The sequence below is a fragment of the Mustela putorius genome, unplaced genomic scaffold (genome assembly GCF_011764305.1).
Source record: "Mustela putorius furo isolate JIRA1106 unplaced genomic scaffold, ASM1176430v1.1 tig00537350_pilon_pilon_pilon, whole genome shotgun sequence".
Taxonomy (NCBI): domain Eukaryota; kingdom Metazoa; phylum Chordata; class Mammalia; order Carnivora; family Mustelidae; genus Mustela; species Mustela putorius.
Genome location: NW_025422471.1, coordinates 24,732,333 through 24,755,967, shown reverse-complemented (window position 1 = coordinate 24,755,967; position 23,635 = coordinate 24,732,333). Strand labels below are relative to the sequence as shown.

The window sequence follows — 23,635 nt, the reverse complement described above, 5'->3', positions numbered from 1 at the left end:
AGCAGACTCTACCCTTAGCATGGAGCTTGACTCACGGTTCAATCTCATGACCCAGGAGATCATGAGCTGATCTGAAACCAAGAGTTGCACTCTTAACTGACCGAGCCACTCAGGCACCCCTGGATGTTTATTATTAATGTGGGGTAGATGTATCGAAAAGTAAAAGTAATCCTGGAACTTCTTTCAAACAGGAAATTAAGAGTAGGATTAAGGGAATGACTTAGTGTGATAGAGAGACTTGCATTTTAACATTATCTTTTAAAACAACGACAAAATCTTAAATATAATTTCTTCATTAACTGTGTTTAATCTATATGTGGTTCAAAAATTATTAAAGGCACTTTACTTAACTCTGCAGAGAAAAAGATATGGAGCATACTCTCCGAATCCCTGAAGTTGGTGTTAGTAAGGTAAGCTCTTTGATTTTTCCAATATAGAGTCCTAGATATGATTTTATAAACCCTCATTATGACAGAAAGCTTAGGAGCTTTTTTATTTAGTAGAAAGTTTAATAGTCCAGGTAGTAACGGAAATGAAAGCAATTCAGATTTCTCTATTCCACTGCTTGCAAGAATAATTCTTTATCAAAATTAGAGTAAACTAAATGATGTTTAATTTTTAACAGTCTAGAGCAGGAATAGAAATGTAGATTAATTTAAGTATTAAAGTAATAACCATTTAATAGATACTTAGAATGAAATAAGTGTGCTTGATTTGGCAGTTCAAAAATGAATCAGACCTGGATTCAGGCTATTTTATTAGATGGTTACTTTTATTAGATGGTTATTTATTTATTTATTTTACATTTTCCTGCTTCAATTTTATTTATTTTTATTAACATATAATGTATTATTTGCCCCAGGGGTACAGGTCTGTGAATCACCAGGTTTACACACTTCACAGCACTCACCATAGCACATACCTTCCTCAGTGTCCATAACCAACCACCCTCTCCCTATCCCCCTCCCCCCAGCAACCCTCAGTTTGTTTTGTGAGATTAAGAGTCTCTTATAGTTTGTCTCCGTCCCGATCCTATATTAGATGGTTATTTTATTAGGTGGTTGAGTCTAGAGTATTTTACAACTCAAGAACTATGGTTTCAGGAAAAGGAATACTTGGGTTTTTAAAACAGAGCAGAGTTGCTTGTAACTTTAGTTACAAGAAGAAAAAACGAAAGGTTTTGCTACCGATACTCTTTATATTTAGTGTTTATCTTTTTCTTTACTGTATTTTCTGTAGTTTTTCCCTCTCTTCTATGGTGGTTATCTTTTTCTGACCTTTCATCATCTCCATTTTGTTTTTATTTAGTAGACTATAATATGAATTTAAGGTATAGATTTTATGTGTTTTTTTTTTTTCTTTAGGGAATGAAATCTGTTTTATAGTTTGAAAGTCCACTTATTTTTACTTTGTTTCAACTCATTCAGAAGGGAGAAAATTTTCATAATCTTAACTGGGTCCAGATTATCTTGCTTTTTTATTTTGCTATGACCCTTCTGCCTCCAAAGAAAACCCAGTCTGATTTAAATAGCAATTCAATCTAAAATATAGGTAGTTCTTCCAGCGCCTGGCTGGCTCAGTGGGTTGAGCTGCTGCCTTCAGCTCAGGTCATGATTCCGGGGTCCTGGGATTGAGCCCCGAGTCGGGCTCTCTGTTCAGCAGGGAGCCTGCTTCCTTCTCTCTATTTCTGCCTGCCTCTGCCTGCCTGTGATCTCTCTCTGCCAAATAAATAAATAAAATCTTTAAAATAAAATAAAATATAGGTAGTTCTCTAGCGGCATTTCTGCTTTTTCTTTCTTTAAAACCATGATATTCACTGATGGGGTAAATGGTTTGTTACTTTATGAAATCAGTTTGACTATATATCACATATATCCAGGTAGGTGCAAAAAATAAAAAAATCCATACACTTCTTTTAATATTAGGGAAAAATGGAATCTATCACTGGATAGGAGAAGACCTTCTGAGTTTAAAAAAATGGGGAAAAAAATCACAGAAAACATAATTTTGAGTAATTTAAGTTTTAAGTTTTTGTTAAAAAAATTTAAAAGGCAGAGTACGTGGGGCATCTAGCTGGCTCAGTCAGTAGAATGTGGAACTTTTGATCCTCAGGTTGGGAGTTCAAGTCCCATGTTGGATGTAGGATTTACTTAATAATAATTAAATGGAAAAGGGGTGCCTGGGTGGCTCAGTCGGTTAAACAGCTGTCTTCGGCTCAGGGATCCTGGGGATCCCAGGATCCCCAGAGTCCTGGGATCGAGCCCTGCATTGGCTTCCCTGCTCAGTGGAGAGCCTGCTTCTCCCTTTCCCTCTGCCTGCTGCTCTGCCTACTTGTGCTCTCTGTCAAGTAAATAAATAAAATCTTAAAAAAAAAAAAAAAAGGCAGACTACGACAGTAAGACAAATATGACAAAATATATATCTCTTATGTTCTAAAATCTCATACAGATTCATTTTTTTCAAACCCGACTGTGACACTGATAGATAAGTGAGCGAAGTATATGAATGAACAATTCACAATGCAGGGGGTATCATTACTATGAGAAAACCATTCAGTCTTTCTAAAAATTTTAAGAAATACAAATGAAGTCAAGATGTCAGTTTTCATTTGTCATATCTTATTAAATTTCACTCCTCTTGGGAGCATAATTTAAAACAGCTCTTTGGAATAAAATTTCAAATAAAAAAAAACCTTGAAACTATGTAAATGCTTTGGTATCGTGATTAGTATTTTAAAGAACCCAGCTGAAAAAAATGTATGAAGGACATGAAGAGCAAATTTGCAGAAGAGGGAATCCATGTGGCTAAAAAATACAAGGTTTCAGTCTTTGTAGTAATTGGGGAAGTACAAATTAAAATCATGATGAGATTTAATTTCATATCTGTTATGCTTGCAAAAACTGGAGATTCTGATAATACCAAATGTTGGCTAAGACTATATAGAGTAAGAAAATTCTTATAGTTTGTTTTTGGGAATATAAATTGATTATACCACTTTGGAAAACATTATGGCAGTATCTAATAAAGTTTAGGATTTGTACATACTATGACTTAGTACTTTCATTCTTAAGAATATCCCCTGAAGGGCACCTGGGTAGCTCAGTTGGTTGGTTGGTTAAGGGATTGCCTTCAGCTCAGGTCATGATTCCAGGGTCCTGGGATTGAGCCCCGCATCAAGCTCCCTGCTCAGTGGGGAGCCTGCTTCTCCTTCCCCCTTTGCTCTGCGTACTTGTGCTCTCTCAGTCTCTGTCAAATAAATAATTTAAAAAAAAAAAAAAAGAATATACCCCTGAAAAACCCTTGCATTGTCTACTATAAGGTTGCATATATATGAATAAGAATATAAGAATGTTTATAGAAACATCTTAAAAAATAGTAAAACCTTGGGATGAAAAACTGAATGTTCATCATCAGAAGAATATGTTGAAGAATGCTACAGTGAATTTTACCATTCAGCAAAATGGCAAAACTGTACACAACTCGATGTACCTCACAATATAATGTTAAGCCAAAGAAGCAAAATGAAAGAAATACGTACAGTAGCATATGTTTGTCGGAACTTCTCAAACTAAATTTAAGACCTGTGAATTTTCTGTATATAAGTTACATCTCAAGAAAATATTCATACAGTGTAATTCCCATTTATGTCAAGTTCCAGACCAGGCAAAATAAACATGAATTATTTATGGATGCATACATACGGGGTGAAAGTAATATCATGATTAAATATTAAACCTTTGAAAAGAAAGGGTGTGGGATGAACAGAATGAGTTACACATCCAAGAATAATAATATATATTTTTTAAATATCTGAGGCAAGGGGGCCTGAGTGGCTCAGGTAGTGAAGTTTCTTCATTTCAGCTTAGGTCATGATCTTAAGTGTCCTGAGATCCAGCCCTATTTTGGGCTCTATGCTCAGCCTGGAATCTGCTGGGGATTCTCTATCTCCCTCTGCCCCTCTCCCCACTTAAGCCCTCTCTCTGTCAAATAAAATAAAATAAAGCCTAAAAAATAAATATCTGGGTCAAATAAGGCAAAATATATTAAAGCTGGGTCATGTATATTAAAACTGGGTCAGTTCAGTATATTCTTTTGTGTTTTTGGAACACTTTATAATTAGTTTGTTTATGAAAACTTTTTTTTTCAAGGGTTTTATTTATTATTTGACAGAGAGAGCACAAGTAGGGTGAGAAGCAGGTTCCCCACTAAGCAGGGGGCCTGATGTGGGTTTGACCCAGGACAGGACCTGACCTGAAGGCAGACACTTAACTGAGACACCCAGGCACCCCTGTTTATGAAAAATTTTAAGAACAACTTCATTGAGATACAGTCCACATCCTGTATACAATTTATGCATTGAAAGTGTGTAATTCAAAGGTTTTTTGGTGAATTTAGAGTTGTGTAGGCATCACCACAATCAGTTTCAGAACATCCCCCCCCCCCCTTTTAAAGCTTTTATTTTATTTGAGGGAGAGAGAGAGGATGAGAAGGAGGGGCAAAGGGAGAGGGAAGACAGCCTCCCAGCTGAGCAGGGAGCCCAGTTCAGGGTTCAATCCCAGGACCGTGAGATCATGATCTGAGCTGAAGGCAGACGCATAACTGACTGAGCCACGCAGGCGCCCAGTTTCAGAACATTTTCATCACCATAGAAAAAACAGTAATAGTCACTCCCCATTTCCTTTCAACTCTCACAGGCCTAGGCAACCACAGTCCGCTTTCTGTTTCTGTGGATTTGCCTGTTCTGCACGTCACGTAAATAGAATCCTATAATATATAGTTGTTTTTACCTAATACGTTTTCAGGATTCATTCATGTTGTAGCATATATCAGTATTTCATTTCTCTTTATTACCAAATAATAATGTCAGTGTATGGATATACTACATTTTGTTAATCAGTTATTGTTTGAATTGTTTCCACTTTTTGACTACTAAGAGTAATGCTGCTGTGAACATTCATGTACAAGTTTTTATTTGTATGTTTTTATTACTCTTGATATATACCTAAAAGTAGAATTGTTGGGTCCTATGGTAACTCTGTTTAACCTTTTGAGGAACTGCCATATCCTTCTAAAACAGGTACATAGTTTTACATTCCCACCAGCAGTGTATTGTTTATAAAATTTTAAATGAAATGTCTGTAGTTCTTTATCCAGTTAAATAGACATGTACTGAGTATATGCCATTATATGTGAGGATCTGTGTTATATGTACTGAGTCATAAGCAGAAATGTAAACTAAGCAGTAATTGTTAGCCCTAAAGCAGCTATCCCCTATGCAGTAATTTTGCGTAGTATAATTGTTATGTAAAGAAAGTACTGTGGAGCAAGGAGGGAATGTTAGTCCTGAGTATTGAAAATCTAGAAAACTTCTCTGAGGAGTTCACCTTGAGGGGCACATGGCTGGCTCAGTCAGTAGAGCATGACTCTTGATCTCAGGGGTTGGGAGTTTGAACCCCATTTTGGGTATAGAGATTGTTTTGGAAAAAATTGAATCTTTAGGGGCGGCTGGATGGCTCAGCTGGTTAAGCAGCTGCCTTTGGCCCGGGTCATGATCCCAGAGTCCCGGGATTGAATCCCGCATTGGGCTCCCAGCTCCATGGCGAGTCTGCTTCTCCCTCTGACCCTTTCTTCTCTCATGCTCTCTCTTACTGTCTCTCTCTCACATAAATAAAATCTTAAAAAAAGAAAAAAAAATCTTCAAAAGAAAAAGTTCATCTTGAATATTTTATATTAAGAACTTTTAATGATAGAGACCAATACTTTTTTTTTTTGCCTTTTTGTTTTTTAAAGTTTTAAATTATTTTTATTAACATAAAATGTATTATTTGCCCCAGGGGTACAGGTCTGTGAATCGTCAGGCTTACACATTTAAGATCAATACTTTTATTAGGTGAAAAATAGTTTCAAATGTTTTAAATACTCTAATCTCAAATATATTATAAAAATAGAAAATATAAGACACACACTGAATTGTTAATGGCAGTAGTAGGTGGAATTACAGGTGACTTTCTTCCATAGACTTCAAATTTCTACCAGAGGCGTTGTGTTTTTGTATTCAGGGAAAAAAGCATTAAAAATAGTAAAATTTGGGGCACCTGGTTGGCTTAGTTGGTGCGATTCTTGATGTCGGGGTCAGGAGTTTGAGCCCCACTTTAGGTGTAGACCTTACTTTAAAAAAAAAAGAGAGGGCACCTGGGTGGCTTGGTGGGTTGAGCCGCTGCCTTCGGCTCAGGTCATGATCTCGGGGTCCTGGGATCGAGCCCAATGCGGCTCTCTGCTCAGCAGGGAGCCTGCTTTCCTCTCTCTCTCTCTGCCTGCCTCTCCGTCTGCTTGTGATTTCTCTCTGTCAAATAAATAAATAAAATCTTTAAAAAAAAGAGAGAGAGAGATAAAATAATAAAATAATAAAAATAATATGAGAGAAATTATGGTTTAAAAAAAGTTTATACTTTATGGGGCACCTGGGTGGCTCAGTGGGTTAAAGCCTCTGTCTTTGGCTCAGGTCATGATCCCAGGGTCCTGGGATCGAGCTCCACATCGGGCTCTTTGATCAGCGGGGAGCCTGCTTCCCCCTCTCTCTCTGCCTGCCTCTCTGCCTACTTGTAATCTCTGTCTGTGAAATAAATAAATAAAATCTTTTTAAAAAAGTGTTATACTTTATAATTACCTCATTCTTTTTTTTTCTTTTTTTTTTTTAAGTTTCATGCAGAAATTTATTTTGACCATGACTTACAAAGTTACGTTCTTGTGGATCAAGGTAGTCAAAATGGTACAATTGTTAATGGAAAACAGATTCTTCAGGTGAGTGTGTATATATTTATTACTTGCACATAAGTCTTAAAGAATGAACTGAAATTTTTATTCTGAAGGCCATAGTTGTTAAACCTAAAATTTGGGTCAGATTACTATTCAAGCCCAAATGCATTACATGAAAGGGGATTCCCAGATAGGGCTGAAAAAAGTATATAGCAAGTGAATACTTAACTCTTTTTGAGTTTTATCTTCTAATTATGGACTTATGCCTTATTTTAGAAGTAAATGCATTTTAAAGCTCTTCAGAGTAAATGGTCTTACAGTAACTTAAAAGGCACTCCTTTTTTTGTATTTTTAAAAAAATTGTTTAAATGAAAGTGTTGCTAAATTGGATACTCCTTGAAGACAGGGCCTATGTCTATCCAGTTAGCTCTTGTATCACCAACATTTGACAAGATGCTTGGCACGTAACATATGGAAGAAAGTAAATGGAAGAGGGTGGGGAAGTCCTTAGTCTATAAGAATAAAGAGTGATACAAAACTGAATTATCAGAAAAGAAGAGGAAAAAAGGGAAATATACACCTAGCCCCTTAATATTTCATCTTTTTGACTGTGATGGTTATTCATTTTGGTAATAGATTGTTTGATGTTTGGGTTGGGTATTTCTCTAGGATTACGCATGGAGATGAGATTAGCAGGTTTTGATAATATAAAGAAGTTGCTCAGTTCAGGTATCTTCTCCACTAGTTGAACATTGTATCATCCTCAAGTTGTGGAAATGTGTGCTGTGTGTACATATGTGTGTCTGTCTCATTGAGAACCATCCTAAATATTTTTTTGTTCTAATCAGATATTACTTAGAGTAGACATAAAATAATTTTACATAACTCTCTTGGGTTTCTGTGTTGTAATTTTTTCCTTTAGCCTAAAACTAAATGTGACCCTTACGTCCTTGAGCATGGTGATGAAGTGAAAATTGGAGAGACCGTACTCTCTTTTCATATCCACCCTGGCAGTGATACCTGTGATGGCTGTGAACCAGGACAGGTTAGAGCTCACCTTCGTCTTGATAAGAAAGATGAATCTTTTGGTATGTGAAACATACTGTTATATGTAAGCATGATAACTTTTCTGTTGAATTCACTGGAGTATTCTAAAAAACTATAAAGTATCAGCTACCAGCTTCATATTTAATTGATGTAATACTGTATTGAGATACATTTATATTTTAGTGAATATTATCACATGAGATTAAGAAATGACATATATTTGAAATTTGAAACCTAAGCTATTCGATTATGATTTTAATAGATTTTTTTAAGCTAGTAGATTGTGATTTTAGTTAATTTTTCTCTGCAACAATTTAGTTGTGCTATTATAGCATTAGGTTGCTTTCTGACCCATAAGGTAATTATTAGCTATTTTTGCTAATAAAGTTTAATAGGCTTTGGAAGCAGCATGGTAGTGATAGCTAAATGTCCTTCAAAAGGTTAATTGTGACTAGAGTGAATTGTAACTAGAGTAAATTGTAACTAGAGTGAAGATTGGTTTCCTCTTGACTTCTATTTATGGATATGAAAAAGTCATCCATAGTTAAACTCTGTCATATAATAATATAATAGGCTGAGGTATTAAGAGTTATTGATTGATATGTTTTCTTCCTCCATCCATCCATCCATCCATCCCTCCCTCCCTCCCTCTCTCCCTCCCTCCCTTTCTTTCTTTCTTTCTTTCTTTTTTTTTCTTTCTTTCTTTCTTTCTTTCTGATTTTACTTACTTGAGAGAGAGAGCAAGCTTGAGGGACAGAGGGAGAAGCAAACTCGCAGCTGAGCAGGGAGCCCAATGTCGTCTTGATCCCAGGACCTGGGGATCGTGACCTGAGTTGAAGGCAAATTCTTAACTGACTGGGCCACCCGGGCACCCCAATATGTTTGCTTTCCCTTAGGAAAGCAACAGAACTTCTGTTGCTCTATTATCTATCTATCTATATATACCATTATTTTCTATAACAACACTGTAAGAGGTTGTTATCTTACTTAAATCCACTCCTCAAAGGCTTTTAAATTTTGAATAAATACTTTGAACCAGTAAGAAGTTTTTTTTTTTTTACATCGTTTTCCCCCAAATACCAACTGTATGTGTCCATTATATATTTTTTTTCTGATTCTAGATGATGAAAATGAGTATGGTACTTTACACAGTAATGTGAATCTTAGATTCGGTGACTTTTACTTGCCTATGTTCCTTTAGAAAATTAATAATATTTCTGCATTCCAAATTCCGTTATAATAATCATATCGGAAAATTAAGATGTTTAGTGTTCTTTTTTTACCCATACAGTAGCATTCCTGTAGTCTTTGGGACTTGTTTTACTTTCCAAGTAGATTTAGTTACCAAAATGCTGAAAGGACATCACTGCAATCCAAGATTCTTTTATATTAATGTTTATTTGAACTTTTAGTTAAATGCAGATGGATAGTATTAATTTTTTATTATTAAATAACAATATTAATTTTGTGTAAAATCTATCAGACTTAGAATTTTTTCTTTTAAACCAAACTCAACTTTTTCCTTTTAGTTGGTCCAACACTAAGTAAGGAGGAAAAAGAGTTGGAAAGGAGAAAAGAATTAAAGAAAATACGAGTAAAATATGGTTTGCAGGTAAGGATGTTAAATACAGTTAACATTTATTAATTATGCATCTGGTTTTGAGTAAAAATGTTTTTAGATATACATAGTCCATTTTATATATAGAAATATGGCTGTTTGGAATGATTTCAAGATTTATGTAATTTCTTTTAGTTGGTTACTATTTACTTCAACAACTATTGAGGCTGGAGTATAAAAATGGTAATAATACCCAACATACAAGTAGCCACTTCTGGTTTTTAAAACTTGGATTAAGATGGTGCCATTGAAGAACATTGTTGGAGTACTGGTACTGATCCCAAAACGTACTTTAAACCACAGTAATTAAGACAGTATAGTATTGGCATAAAGATGAATAAGTCAAGGGAACAGAATAATGAGTCGATAGAACAGATAATAGAATAATGAATAGATTCACAGACAGATACGTAGGTGTGTATGACGGGATATGTGTGTGTGTGTGTGTGATTTTCAACAAAGGTATGAAGGCACTTTGGTGGAGAAAGGAGGGTCTTTCCCAACAAACGCGCTGGAGCACTTGGACAGCGATACGCAAAAACAAACAAAATAACTTTGATCTTATAATGTATAAAAATGAACTCAAAATGGATCATAAATACAAATTTAAAACTTCAAAGTTTCTAGAGGCAAAGGTTTTTTTTAAGATACCTAACACCAAAAGCGCAATCTATAGAAGGGTAAATTAATAAATTGTACTTCCTCCAAAACTTCTATTCATCCAAGGACACTATTAAAAGAATGAAAAGACATGAGGCCCCTGGGTGGCTCAGTTGGTTGAGAATCTAACTCTTGACCTCAGCTCAGGTCTTGATTTCAGGATGGTGAGTTCAAGCCATCACTGGGTTCCACATTGGGCGTGGGAACCTACTTTAAAAAAAGAGAATGAAAGATAAGCCACCCACTCGGAAAAATATTTACAAATCCTTAATCTGATAAAAATCATAGATCTTGGGGCGCTTGGGTGGCTCAGTCTTTAAGCATCTACCTTTAGCTAAGGTCATAATTCCAGGGTCCTGGGTCGAGCCCCACATCGGGCTCCCTGCTCAGGAGGATGCCTGCTTCTCCCTCCTCCACTCTCCCTGCTTGTGTTCCCTCTCTTGCTGTGTCTGTCAAATAAATACATAAAATCTCTTAAAAAATAAAAAAAGAAAATCATAGATCTTATATCTGGAATATATAACAAAATCCCAAAACAATAAGAAAACAATTTGTGTTTATTTATTTATTCATTTTTTATTTTTCTAATTTTTATTTAAATTCTAGCTAACATACAGTGTAATATTGGTTTTAAGAATAAATTTAGTAATTAATCACTTAAGTATAACACCAGTAATCGTCATAACAAATGCCCTCCTTCATACCCATCACCCATTTAATCCATCCCCCCACCCATCTCCTTCCATCAACCCTCCCTCTGTTCTCTAGTGTTAGGAGTTTCTTATATTTTGCTTCTGTCTCTCTTTTTTTCCTTGCCATATAGTCATTTGTTTTTTCTTACATCCCACATACAATTGAAATCATATGATATTCATTTTTATCTGAGTGACTGACTTCGCTTAGCATAATGCACTCTCATTCCATCCATGTCCTTGCAAATGACGAGATTTCATTCTTTTTAGTGGCTAAGTAATATTCCATTGTATATACACACACACACACACACACACACACACACACACCACACACACACACCACCTCTTCTTTATCCATTAATTGATTGATGGATACCTGGGCTCTTTCCATAGTTTGGCTATTGTTGCTAACGCTGCTATAAACATTGGGTGCATGTGCCCCTTTGAATCTGTATTTTTTTTATCCTTTGGGATACATAGCCTACTAGTGTAATTGCTGGATCGTAGGGTAGTTCTATTTTTAACTTTTCGGGAAATCTCCATACTTTTTTCCAGAGTGCCTGCACCAGTTTGAATTCCCACTAACGGTGTAAGAGGGTTTCCCTTTTCTCCACATCCTCGCAGACATCTTTTGTTCCCTGTGTTAATTTTAGCTGTTCTGACAGGTTGTGAGGTGGTATCTTGTTTTGATTTGTATTTGCCTGATGATGAGTGATGTTGAGCATCTTTTCATGTGCCTGTCAGCCATCTGGATGTTTTCTTTGTAAAAATGTCTATTCATGTCTTCTGCCTGTTAATAAGAAAATAATTTACAAATGGGCAAAAGAGAGGCACCTGGGTGGCTCAACTGGTTAAGCGGCTGCCTTTTTCTCCTATCATAATCCCAGGGTCCTGGGATTGAGCCCTGCCTTGGACTCCCTGCTCAGTAGGCAGCCTGCTTCTTCCTCTCCAACTGCCCCTCTCCCCTGCTCATGCTTGCCCTCTCTGTCTTTCTCTCAAATAAATAAGTAAAACCTTTAAATTTTAAAAAATGAGCAAAAAGGGGATGCCTGGGTGGCTCAGTTGGTTAAGTGTCTGCCTTCAACTCAGGTTATGATTGCAGGATCCTGGGATTGGGCCCCACATTAGACTCCCTGCTCCTCAGAGAGTCTATTTCTCCTTCTCCCTCTACCCCCCCACCTGTTTGTGCTTGCTCGCTCTCTCTCCCTCCCTCTCAGATAAGTAAAATGTTAAAGAGGTATTGAGAGTGAGGGAGAGAGAACAAGCAGGGAGGAGGGGCAGAGGGAGAGAGAGGGAAGCAGATTTCCTGCCGAGCAGAGAGCCCAATGTGGGGCTGGATCCCAGGACGCTGGGATCATGACCTGAGCCGAAGGCAGATGCTTAACTGACTAAGGCATCCAGGTGCCCCAATAAAAAAAAAAATCTAAAAAAATAAATAAATAAAAGTGAGCAGAAGATTTAAATAGACACTTCACCAGTGCAGATGTACAGATGGCAGCTAAACACATGAAAAGATGTCTAGTATTGATGGGAAGTTGCAAATTAAAACCAAGTAAAAAGACTGTCCATGTCAAATGTTGGTAGGCACATGGAGAAGCTGGAATTCTCATATAGTGCTTGTGAGAATATAAAGTGGTGCAGTTGCTTTGGAAAATAGTAGTTTTCTTGGGGCACCTGGGTGGCTCAGTGGGTGAGCCTCTGCCTTCAGCTCGGGTCATGATCTCAGGGTCCTGGGATCGAGTTCCACATCGGACTCTCTGCTTGGCAGTGAGCCTGCTTCCCCTTCTCCCTTTCTGCCTGCCTCTCTGTCTGTTTGTGATCTCTATCAAATAAATAAATAAAATCTTTAAAAAGAAAAGAAAATAGTAGTTTCTCTGAGGGTTAAATGTATGCCTACCATGTGATTCACCATTCTACTCCCAAGAGAAATGAAAGCATATGTTCATACAAAGACTTAGAAACAAATGTTTATGATGGTTTTTTCTTTCTTTTGAAAATCTTTTTTAAAAATTTTTATTTTTTTTTACCAAAGTATAGTTGACATATAGTTGACATGTTTTACCATGTTTTACCAACATAGAGTTGACAACATATAGTTGTCAGTTTCACATGGAAAACATAATGACTTGACAGTTCTGTGCATTACAGGATACTTACCACAGTAAATGGAGTTACCATCTGTCACCATATAATGTTACCAAAATATTATTAATTATTTTCTCTATGCTGTACTTTTTACCTCCCTAACTTACTTATTTTATGACTGGAAATTTGTATCTCTAAACCCCTTCACCTATTTTGCCTACCCCCACCTCCCCATTTCCCCCCCTCCCCTCTGGCAACCACCAGCTTATACTGTATTCTAGTTCTCTGTTGCTAGTTTTTGTTTGTTTTTTAGGTTCTATATATAAGTGATGTTATGTTGCATTTGTCATTCTCTTGACTTAATTTCACTTAGCATATTAACTTCCATCCATGTTATTCCAAAACACAAGATGTCATTTTTAATGGTTGACTAATATACCTGTGTGTGTGTGTGTACACGTCTGTGTACACATCTTTTTTTTCTTTTTTTAAGATTTTATTTATTTATTTGACAGACAGAAATCACAAGTAGGCAGAGAGGCAGGCAGAAAGAGGAGGAGGAGAAGCAGGCTCCCTGCTGAGCAGAGAGCCTGATGCGGAGCTCGATCCCAGGACTCTGGGATCATGACCTGAGCCGAAGGCAGAGGCTTTAACGTACTGAGCCACCCAGGCACCCCTGTACATCACATCTTCACCCATTCATCTCTTGGTGAACTCTAGGGCTGCTTCCATATCACAGCTATTGTAAATAATGCTGCAATAAACATAGGGGTGCTTGTATCTTTTCATATTAGTCTTTTCATTTTCTTTGGGCAAATATACAGTAGTGGAATTCCTGGATCTATGGTATTTCCATTTTTAATTTTTTGAGGAACCTCCATCCTGTTTTCCATAGTAGTTGCACTAATTTACATTCCGATCAACAGTGCGTGAGGATTCCTTTTTCTCCACATTCTCACCAATACTTCTATTTCTTGTCTTTTGCATACTACCCATTCTCATCCGTGCGAAGTGGTATTTCATTGTGGTATTAGCAGCTTTTTCTCTAGTAACCAGAAATAGGAAAAAACTCATGTTATCTATCATGAATGGATAAACAAATTATGGTATATCTATATGGTCAAATACTCTTTAGCAATAAAAAAATGAGCTGATGATACAGGCTGCAGTATGGGATAAATCCTAAAATAATTATGCTGAAATAAAGAAGCCAGACAACATGAGTATATGTGCTATATACATCCATTTATATAAAATTCTAAAGAGAGCAAACTAGCATATCATGACAGAAAGATTAGTGGTTGCCTGGATACAAGAGAGGCAAGGAAGGCTCTCTAGGGGTGGATTACAAAGAAGGTTGAGGATACTTTTAAGGGAGATAGATTTATTTATTATCTTGATCATGGTGATGGTTTCAAAGGTATATACAAATTTCAGACGTATCTAATTGTATATTTTATGTGTAACATATTAATTATGTATTGTTAATTATCACAATAACATTTTTACTTATTTTCTTAAAAGATATTATTTATTTATTTGACAGAGAGAGATCACAAGTAGGCAGAGAGGCAGGCAGAGAGAGAGAGAGAGAGGAGGAAGCAGGCTCCCTGCCAAGCAGAGAGCCTGATGTGGGGCTCGATCCCAGGACCCTGAGATCATGACCCAAGCCGAAGGCAGAAGCTTAACCCACTGAGCCATCCAGGCACCCCGACAGTAACATTTTCAAGAAAACATTTTTTAAAAAGTAGATGAGGAAGGTAATTAGTATTCCATTTACATTTGAGGACCTAAGCTAAGGGTCACTCAGCTGCTAAGTGGCAGAATTAGCTATGGAATCTAGGTTGTTTTTTTTTTATATTTATTTTGTTTTTATTTAAGTAATCTTTACACCAAACGTGAGACTTGACCTCATGACCCCCAGATCAAGAGTTGCGTGCTTCTCTGACCAAGCCAGCTGCATGCCCCTGGAATCTAGGGCTTAAGTGCATTTGTCCAGTGGTTTTTAAACTTCATGAATTTGTGGGAAAAAATGCTGCCAGAATAACCTATTTTTTGCCAGAATAACATATTTTTCTGTAGAATTGTGTTTTTTGTTGTTAACTTTCACACTAGGAAAAATCATAATAGAAAAAATATTGAGGGGCTAATTTGGAAGGAAAATAGAAGATAATAAGGAGAGGATAAAATGTTTTCTCAAAAGTTTTAACTCTCATCTTCTGGTGGGAAACCCATTAGGGTTGGTGGTTCTATATTTTTCTTCTCCCTTTAAAATCAAAATTAAGTAAAAATTTCTGTGGTACTTACCTTGAATTTTATTAACATTCCCTAGCATCTTTCAGGGATTTATATAAAGATCAACAAGTCAGAAGAAAGGGAAAGAAAGAAGCCTTGAAGCCACAAGCGAAATTGACTACCTCTTCTTTTGTGCCACTGCTATGTCTTATGCATACTCTTATTGTCGAACCAGTCAGATAATAGCATACTGAAAACAGATGTGTCTGCCTTCTGGGATTACAAAGTTCTTTGCATACCACACCTTTTATTCAGTAAATATTTCTTGAGTGGCTGACTAATCATATAAATGGAGCTATATCAAAGCAAAAATCTATTTTAATTACCATGGCAAAAGAGTACCTGCTCTTTTCTACTTTTTAAACACTTTCTACCTTTTTCCCTCCTGAGGGATAACACCTACCTATTTTAGGTCTGTTGGAACTTTCAGTCCCTTAGAGAAAAGAAGTCATCAATGTTTTGCCAAACCCAGGAGTTTTACATATTTCTTTGAATACTGGCAGTTCATGAGAATATGCGTACACAATACTAACTCAAAATGTACTATATATTCACTTACGATTACATACTACAATTTATATGTGATTTATATTATCTTCTATATGCAGTTTATGTTCTACAACTTGAAGTAATATAAACCTTTCAAAGGAGATAGAATGAAAATAGCATACTCTAACATAATTGTCTTAATTTATGTCATAGCCTGTTTTAATTTGTTGTTTTAATAGAGACTACATTGAACCATATTTACCAAGTAAAGTAAATACACAGTTCATTTTTATGTATCAGTTTGTTTTCTTCAATGAATATTTCATGTTTATAAAGAATACAGACTATGAAGATGAAAAGGCATTGAAGAATCCAAAATACAAAGATAGAGCTGGAAAACGGAGGGAGCAGATTGGAAGTGAAGGGACTTTCCAAAGAGATGATGCTCCTGCATCTGTTCATTCGTGAGTACTAAGTTTTAATTTCTCAAAACATTCTTTGTACTGTAATCACATTCATAGAGTAGTGTGACTTATAGGACGATATATACTGGTAATTAGTCTTTAAAGGAATGGTTCTTTTTTTTTAGATTTTATTTATTTATTTGAAAGACAGAAATCACAAGTAGGCAGAGAGTCAGGCAGAGAGAGAGAGGAGGAAGCAGGCTCCCCGCTGAGCAGAGAGCCCAATGCGGGGCTCAATTCCAGAACCCTGGGATCATGACCCGAGCCGAAGGCAGAGGCTTTAACCCACTGAGCCACCCAGGTGCCCCTAAAGGAATGGTTCTTTTTTTTTTTTTAAAGATTTTATTTATTTATTTGACAGAGAGAGATCACAAGTAGGCAGAGAGGCAGGCAGAGAGAGAGAGAGAGAGGGAAGCGGGCTCTCTAGCAGAGAGCCCGATGTGGGACTCAATCCCAGGACCCTGAGATCATGACCTGAGCCGAAGGCAGTGGCTTAATCCACTGAGCCACCCAGGCACCCCAGGAATGGTTCTTAACAAGATGGAAATACTGTCTCTATTTACATTTTCTTTTAATATTAGAATTCCATTCCATAGAAGATTACTTAGCATATATGAGAGTACAAATACTTAAACAGACATATATACACATACCTAACATTCTAGCCATGCCCTTGAGTGAACTTTTTTTTTAGAGAGCCTTGAATCTGGTGGAGTGGGGGAAGGATGGGCAGAGGGAGAGGGAGATGGAGAATATCAAGGAAGCTCCAAGCCCATTGCAGATCCCAATGCAGGGCTTAAGCTCATGACCCAAGCCAAAATCAAGAGCTGGACATTTAATTGACTGGGCCATCAGGGGCCCCTGAGTGAACATATTTTTTATATACTAGATATTTTAAAGTTTGGACTAGTAAGAAATTAGTATGAACTGTGTTTTGGGGGGGTATTTTTTATAATTATTTTAATACTCACCTACTTTTGTTCTTGTTGACTCTGAAATACTATTTTTCTTACTTATTTTTCTTTGGTTCATTTTTTTTCTTTTGGTAAAGTAGCACTGATAACATGAAAAATGTGATTTTTGTGGCCTATATGATATGGCCATATTTCTGCATTTGGTCATATACTAGCATTTTTTTTCCAGAATACGAATTCGGGGTTTAATTAGAATTTAAATCTTTTGTGTAAGACTGACAACTAACCATAAACTTTGATTAAATGTATTTTATTAATTCTAAAATATACTACTTGGATAGAGTTTTAGTTACATATATATGACAGCAGTGTTTTCTTAATGGTACATAAAATAGCAGTGCATCTTGCATCCATCAACCTTGATGAAATACAGCATTATGAATTAGATATATAAACAACATGATGATTTTTTTAAGTTTAATATTTTTTATATAATTGCTGGAAAATACGAAGATAGCATTAGAGTTAAATTAGAAGGCAGAAATAAAAAATGAAATACATTGGTCTGACATTGCTTGGTTTACTGTTATTGAGCTAATTTAACATATTTTGTAGAACTGAAAATATAGTGTGATGGAACATAAAATTAAAATATCCTTAAACTAGCAGAACATAAAATCATAGAACAAAATGCAAATAGTGAATGAGAGTTTTGTTTAATTTTACTTTTATTTTTCTATTGGTGTATAATTTATATACATAAAAATATACAAATGTAAGTATCACTATCAGTAACATATTTTAAGATTACACATTGTAGAATATACATTTCTTGGTCAAGAAATAGAAAATGATCAATAATCCCCAGAAACCTGCCTCTCCTAATGCCCCCTTTTCATCACTAATTCCTGTTTCCTCCCTTAAGACAACCACTTTCCTGACTTCCAGTAGGAACAGATTCATTTCACTTGTTTTTGAATTTTTAAATATACGGGATAATTCGGTATTAATTTGTGTCTGAATTCTTTTTGTCCAACATTACTTTGTTAGGTATATTTTATTTTCAGTGCTGCATAATATTCTCTTGCATATTCATGTAACATTTTACCATTGATAGACATCTGGATTATTTCCAACTTAAAGTTACTAGATTTGTGACAGAAACATTGCTTTTTTTTTTTTTTTTTTTTTAAAGATTTTATTTATTTATTTGGGAGAGAGAGGATGATAGAGAGCATGAGGAGCAAGGTCAGCGGAAGAAGCAGACTCCCTGCCGAGCAGGGAGCCTGATGTGGGGCTCAATCCCAGGACTCCAGGATCACGACCTGAGCTGAAGGCAGTCACTTAACCAACTGAGCCACCCAGGTGCCCACAGGAGAAACATTCTCATACATGGGTTTTTTTTGTGTGTGCACCAGAATGTTTTTCTTTTAAGTAGTATATATAAGAGAATTTATTTAACTGTATTAGGTAGGCCAAACAGTTTTTCTATAGTATTTATACCCCTTACTTTTAATTTATTAGTTTATTATAAATATGACCTACATGGCCTTTTCAAAATCAACTATCTTCTTAATTTCCTTTAAAGTGAGATTACTGATAGCAACAAAGGTCGGAAGATGTTGGAGAAGATGGGTTGGAAAAAAGGAGAGGGCCTAGGGAAGGATGGTGGAGGAATGAAAATTCCGGTAAGATGAGTGTTTTCTTTCATTCTTTATTCGTACAGCAGATGTATTTACTGTGTACTTGCTTTGTACCTTAGTGCCAGTAATATAGTATCAAGCACAAATAGACATATTACTGTCTTACATTCATAGTTACCAAATACATACACACACACACACACATATCACATTGTTTTGTGTTTTTGTTTTTGTTTCCTGGGGGGTTTTTTGTTTTGTTTTTTTAAAGATTTATTCATTTAAGAGAGAGTGAGAGCACAAGCAGGGGAGGGACAGAGGGAGACAAAGTGAGAGAATCTCAAGCAGACTCCTCACTGAGCACAGAGCCCTGCATGGGGCTCCATCTCAGATTTGAGCTGAAATGAAGAGTCAGACGCTTAACCAACTAGCCATCCATGCACCCCCACAGTGTTACTTTACCAACAGGCAGATCCTGTATCTGTTTTAGATTTAAGAATCAGGTCATGTAACAAGCAATAAAGGGAATAGTGTCTGGAAAACAGTGCACTAATTAATTTTGCAGTCCCCATGGTTCATCAGAGGTTTAGATTATCTTTTACAAAAACCTTACAAGGTAACATGATTACAGAACTTTTTTGGTAATTATCTGGTGCCTAAGGAAATAATGGATGGATCAGTGTGAGGGTTAATGTGAATTTTCTCACTTATTGAGGTACAATGAGGAGAACATGGATTTTATAGCCAAACCTACAAAATAGAATTATTTTGTTAGAATAGGTGTTCTATCACTTACTAATTGTGTGACTTAGGGCAGGTTTGGACTTCAGTTTTCATATGTAAAAATGGGGATTATAAGAACTGTTTTCCTAGGGGTATTTCCAAGGTGAAGCTAAAGCCTTTAGTATGGTGGCCAGCATACAGTAGGCACTCAGTACGGGTAGCTTTTAATAGTTCTGAAAACAATCAGAAGTCCTGCCCCTCATCTTATGAAAATACTCAAGTTCTATTTGTGGCTCTTATTTATTTATTTTTTAAGATTGATTGATTGATTTATTTTAGAGAGCATGTACGTGCAGAGCCCAATGCCAGGCACAGTCCCACAACTGTGGAGATCATGAGATCAACCCATGAGATCATGACCTTAACCAAAACTGAGAGTCGGTCACTTAATCAACTGAGCTAGCCAGACCTTCCTCTCTTTATGACTCTTCATGTTTGATCTCCGCTTTTACTTTCTTAGGCAAGGCTAGAGCAGCAGTAGGTTTAAGTATGTCCATTGCCTTTTCTTCTTCTTAAGGTGGGACGGCAGCCTCTGTGGCATCTTGGTGAAATTTGGTGGCTACTCTTTAAGGAGTACTCTGTTTTCTTTACAGTGTCCGCTGTAGTTACTGATAAGCAAGACAATGTAGATGAATGGCTTCAAGTTCTATATAGAATCATGCATGCATTCCTGCATGTGTTTGATATATTTGACAGGTTTATCTTTTGCATCAGTCTTTGTAAATCAAAGAATTAAAGTACCAAGTTAGGTATAACAAATTTCAGTGTATTTAGACTCTATAGTGAATCCTCTGCTCAATTTTGGTAACAGATCCAGCTTCAACTTCGGCGAACACATGCAGGCTTGGGGACCGGCAAACCATCTTCAATTGAAGATGTTCACATTCTCCAAAACAAGAGCAAAAAGAATTGGGAGAAAGCACGAGAGAGGTTTGCTGAAAACTTCCCAGAAACTAAATCTCAAAAAGATGTGCCAGGAACCGTCCCTTGGGTCAAAGGGACCATAGAATAAAGGTTAGTCATAGAACACAATTTAAGCTTTTTTTAATAAAGAGTTTATAAACTCTTATTTTATTGTAGAACTTTTCCCTCCAAATGAGTCGGTGGCGTGAGGGAACTATATCACAATTTACCCCCTCATGATTCAGATATGTGTAATAAACTGTGGTTTGCAGCTTTTAAAAAAACATTTTTTTTAAATTAATAAATAGTAATTAGGTTATGCTGTGAGCAGACTAAAGTTCACAGGGCACGGCTGAGCTTATCAAACTGTTATTTTATCTTGTCATTTATAAGACCCATTTAAGCAAAATTCATATATTCAGTAATGATTTAAATGTACATTTATCCTTGTCTCCATGTATTCATTATTATAAGATATGCAACAAGAGAAACATCAAAAATTTATAAAAACAAGTCTGATTATATGCATCCTTGTTTATGTCCTTTAGAACTTAGATAAAAAATGTTGAGAACACAGGGATAGTGGTGCATAAATTTTACTATTCTTGAAATATTCTAAGTAATATAATTGAACTAATGAACAGGTGATATGTTATAGAAAATTAGTCTTTCAGTGTTTTCTTCTGTGAAGAATTTGTTGATTTATACTATAAAGCATTTACATTTGGTTTGTTTTATAGCTGAAATATTTAGATATGAGCAATTGAGTACAGTATTGAAATATTCCATGTGCTGGTATTTATAGTTTTGATAAATCCCATTGCTGGCAATGGAGTTGTGCCAGAGAAATCTGATTTCTACTGCTAAGGGATTGCCTAGCCAAGGCCTCAAACACAAGATATTTGTTGAAAATGTCTTCAAATGCAATAAAAACATTATAACATCAAGAAGGTGATTCCTTGAACCAGTGTTTTAAACATATTAGTCTGCCTTGAACTCAGGACCAGCCAGAATTTTCCTCTTCCAGTTGGCAGAGCAGTAACACCAGGATAACTGCAGCCTTCTGAGTGCAGATGTCGCTACTCTGCCAGCTATCACTGTTCTGTTCCTTTCTGTTCAACTTTTCTCTCAGCTTTTTGCTGAGAAATTATGCTGAAATAGGCTCTTTTCTGGCAGTGAAGAGAAGCTAAAGCTCTCTCATCTACTATAAAGAAATGTCTTCAAGATTTATAAATAGGAAAAGAAAATTCTGAAAAAAATTATATAATGGGAGAAGATAATTCAGAAAGAAAGGCTACGTGCTGGAATTTCTACTCTGATTCGTACAGGGTACTTAGGAAGAAAAGGGCATGGTGGGGAAAGAAAAGTAAATACATTACTAAAGATGAGACATAGACCAAATGAATTGTCAAGACTCTGTGTGTCTAAGCTGGGATAATCAGAGGTCCTATAACTCCAAATCTGCAAAAAGTAATTTTCTGTATCCTTCCTATCCGCCCACACACCCTGACACTTACATATTTTCACTGAACTTGAAGACAACAGGAATATTCTGCATTCTTTTTTCTAAATAGAAAAAAATTGCTCATTTAAATGTGGTTCTGGTACTGGTGCCCTGTATATAGGTAATAATATAGGAGGCCCAAATTAGAATTGTGGTAGATTTCACTCATTAAGTAAAGTATACATTGTATATATACTATTTCCCATTTTTATTATTAGATTGTGGAAGGCTTTTTTCATTGCTTTCTTTTGTTAAGAAAATGGAGACTTGAAAATGGTGATAAAAATTGAAATATATGTGATGTTTGCATTATTAAAACCCTTTGCAGATCTAAAGTCTCAGGGCTATACTGTATGGTGGTTAAAGGACTAAATAATGTCTGGGTCTATTTCCATTTGTGAAATAAGAATAATATTTATCTCATGTCTTTTGAATAGAAAATGAGAAGATGTATATAAAAGCACTTTGTAAACTGTAAAAGTAGTATGGAGATGTAAGCTTCTGTTTGTTTAGAAGCAAAGATGTGAATTATGTACAATTTGGATTACACATAAAATTGTTTTGTGTCTCATTTTAATTATTTATTCACACAGTATAAATTTATTATAGTAGACTTTAAGGTTTGTTTTTTTTTTTAAGAATTTTATTTATTTATTTGAAAGAAAGAGAGAGACAGAGACAGAGCCGGCGGGGCAGGGGCGCGGGGTTGGGAGAAGCACACTGAGCTTGGAGCCTGATGTGGGGCTCTATCCCAGGTCCCTGAGATCATGACCTGAGCTGAAAGCACTTAACGACTGAGCTACCTAGGTGACCCCCCCCCTTTTTTAAAAAAGACTTTATTTGAAAGACGGAGCATGAGTAGGGGGGATGAGGCAGAGGGAGAGGGAGAAGCCCTAAGGGTTTAAGTGGAGCTACAGGTTGCTGAATTCTGAGAAATCCAACATCTTTCATTTTTACCAGAACATGAGAAGCTGGTAAAATTTGAGAAATCGTAAACATTAAAGTAAACTAACAGAAGTTGTTTTTTAGAATTAAATAGCTAGGTAGCACTTTTTCTCAAAAAGAGGATTCCACCCCCCCCTTTAATTGTTATTTTAATTTTTTTTTTTTTTAAGATTTTATTTATTTATTTGACAGAGAGAGATCACATGTAGGCAGAGAGGCAGGCAGAGAGAGAGGAGGAAGCAGGCTTCCTGGTGAGCAGAGAGCCCGATGTGGGACTCGATCCCAGAGCTCCGGGATCATGACCTGAGCTGAAGGCAGTGGCTTAACCCACTGAGCCACCCAGGCGCCCCGTTATTTTAATTTTTTAAAATATTTTATTTGTTGATTTGAGAGAAAGCACAAGTGGGGTGAGGGGGAGAGGAAGAGGGAGAGGCAGACTCCCTGCTGAATGTGGAGGCGGACATGGGTCCACCCCAGGACCCAAGGATCACAGCCCAGTCCAAAGTTAGATACCTAATCAACTGAGCTACCCAGGCTTTTAAAAGTTTTTATTCTGGTGTTTCATTTTTATTCTTATGAAATTTAATCACTCAGCCAAATCAGATACCTTCCAACTTCTTGTGTAAAAGATTATGTCTTAATTTGGCACATTTTCCAAGAGCTCATAAAAGAAGCTAGAAATCTCAAATAAGGGAAAGCAAGAGCTGTCAGAGATTGTGTAGAAAGGTCATCCCATCAAGTTGCAGGACAGAGGGATGTGCTTGGCAGGGAGCCAGCAAGGCATTTCTGGACCCAAGACCTAAATTAAAGGTGTTCGCAGTGTTTACCTATCATCTT

General features: G+C 36.3%; 1 protein-coding gene across 4 annotated transcripts in view; it reads left to right on the top strand.

The window, feature by feature from the left end:
• AGGF1 (angiogenic factor with G-patch and FHA domains 1) overlaps positions 1-23,635 on the top strand; it is a 59,329-nt gene that overhangs the window by 16,609 nt on the left and 19,085 nt on the right. For 3 of the 4 annotated variants that reach the window (XR_006605027.1, XM_045074507.1, XM_004766837.3), the window contains exons 8-14: positions 359-410; positions 6,700-6,801; positions 7,679-7,844; positions 9,333-9,415; positions 15,982-16,109; positions 18,612-18,711; positions 20,258-20,460. Coding sequence is in view for 3 of the 4 variants with exons in the window: in XM_045074507.1 (XP_044930442.1) it covers positions 359-410; positions 6,700-6,801; positions 7,679-7,844; positions 9,333-9,415; positions 15,982-16,109; positions 18,612-18,711; positions 20,258-20,458 (832 nt within the window). In the remaining variant the exon portion in view is untranslated. Of the gene's footprint in view, positions 1-358; positions 411-6,699; positions 6,802-7,678; positions 7,845-9,332; positions 9,416-15,981; positions 16,110-18,611; positions 18,712-20,257; positions 22,425-23,635 lie in introns of those variants that run through there. The other variant, XM_004766836.3, reaches the window with a different exon arrangement.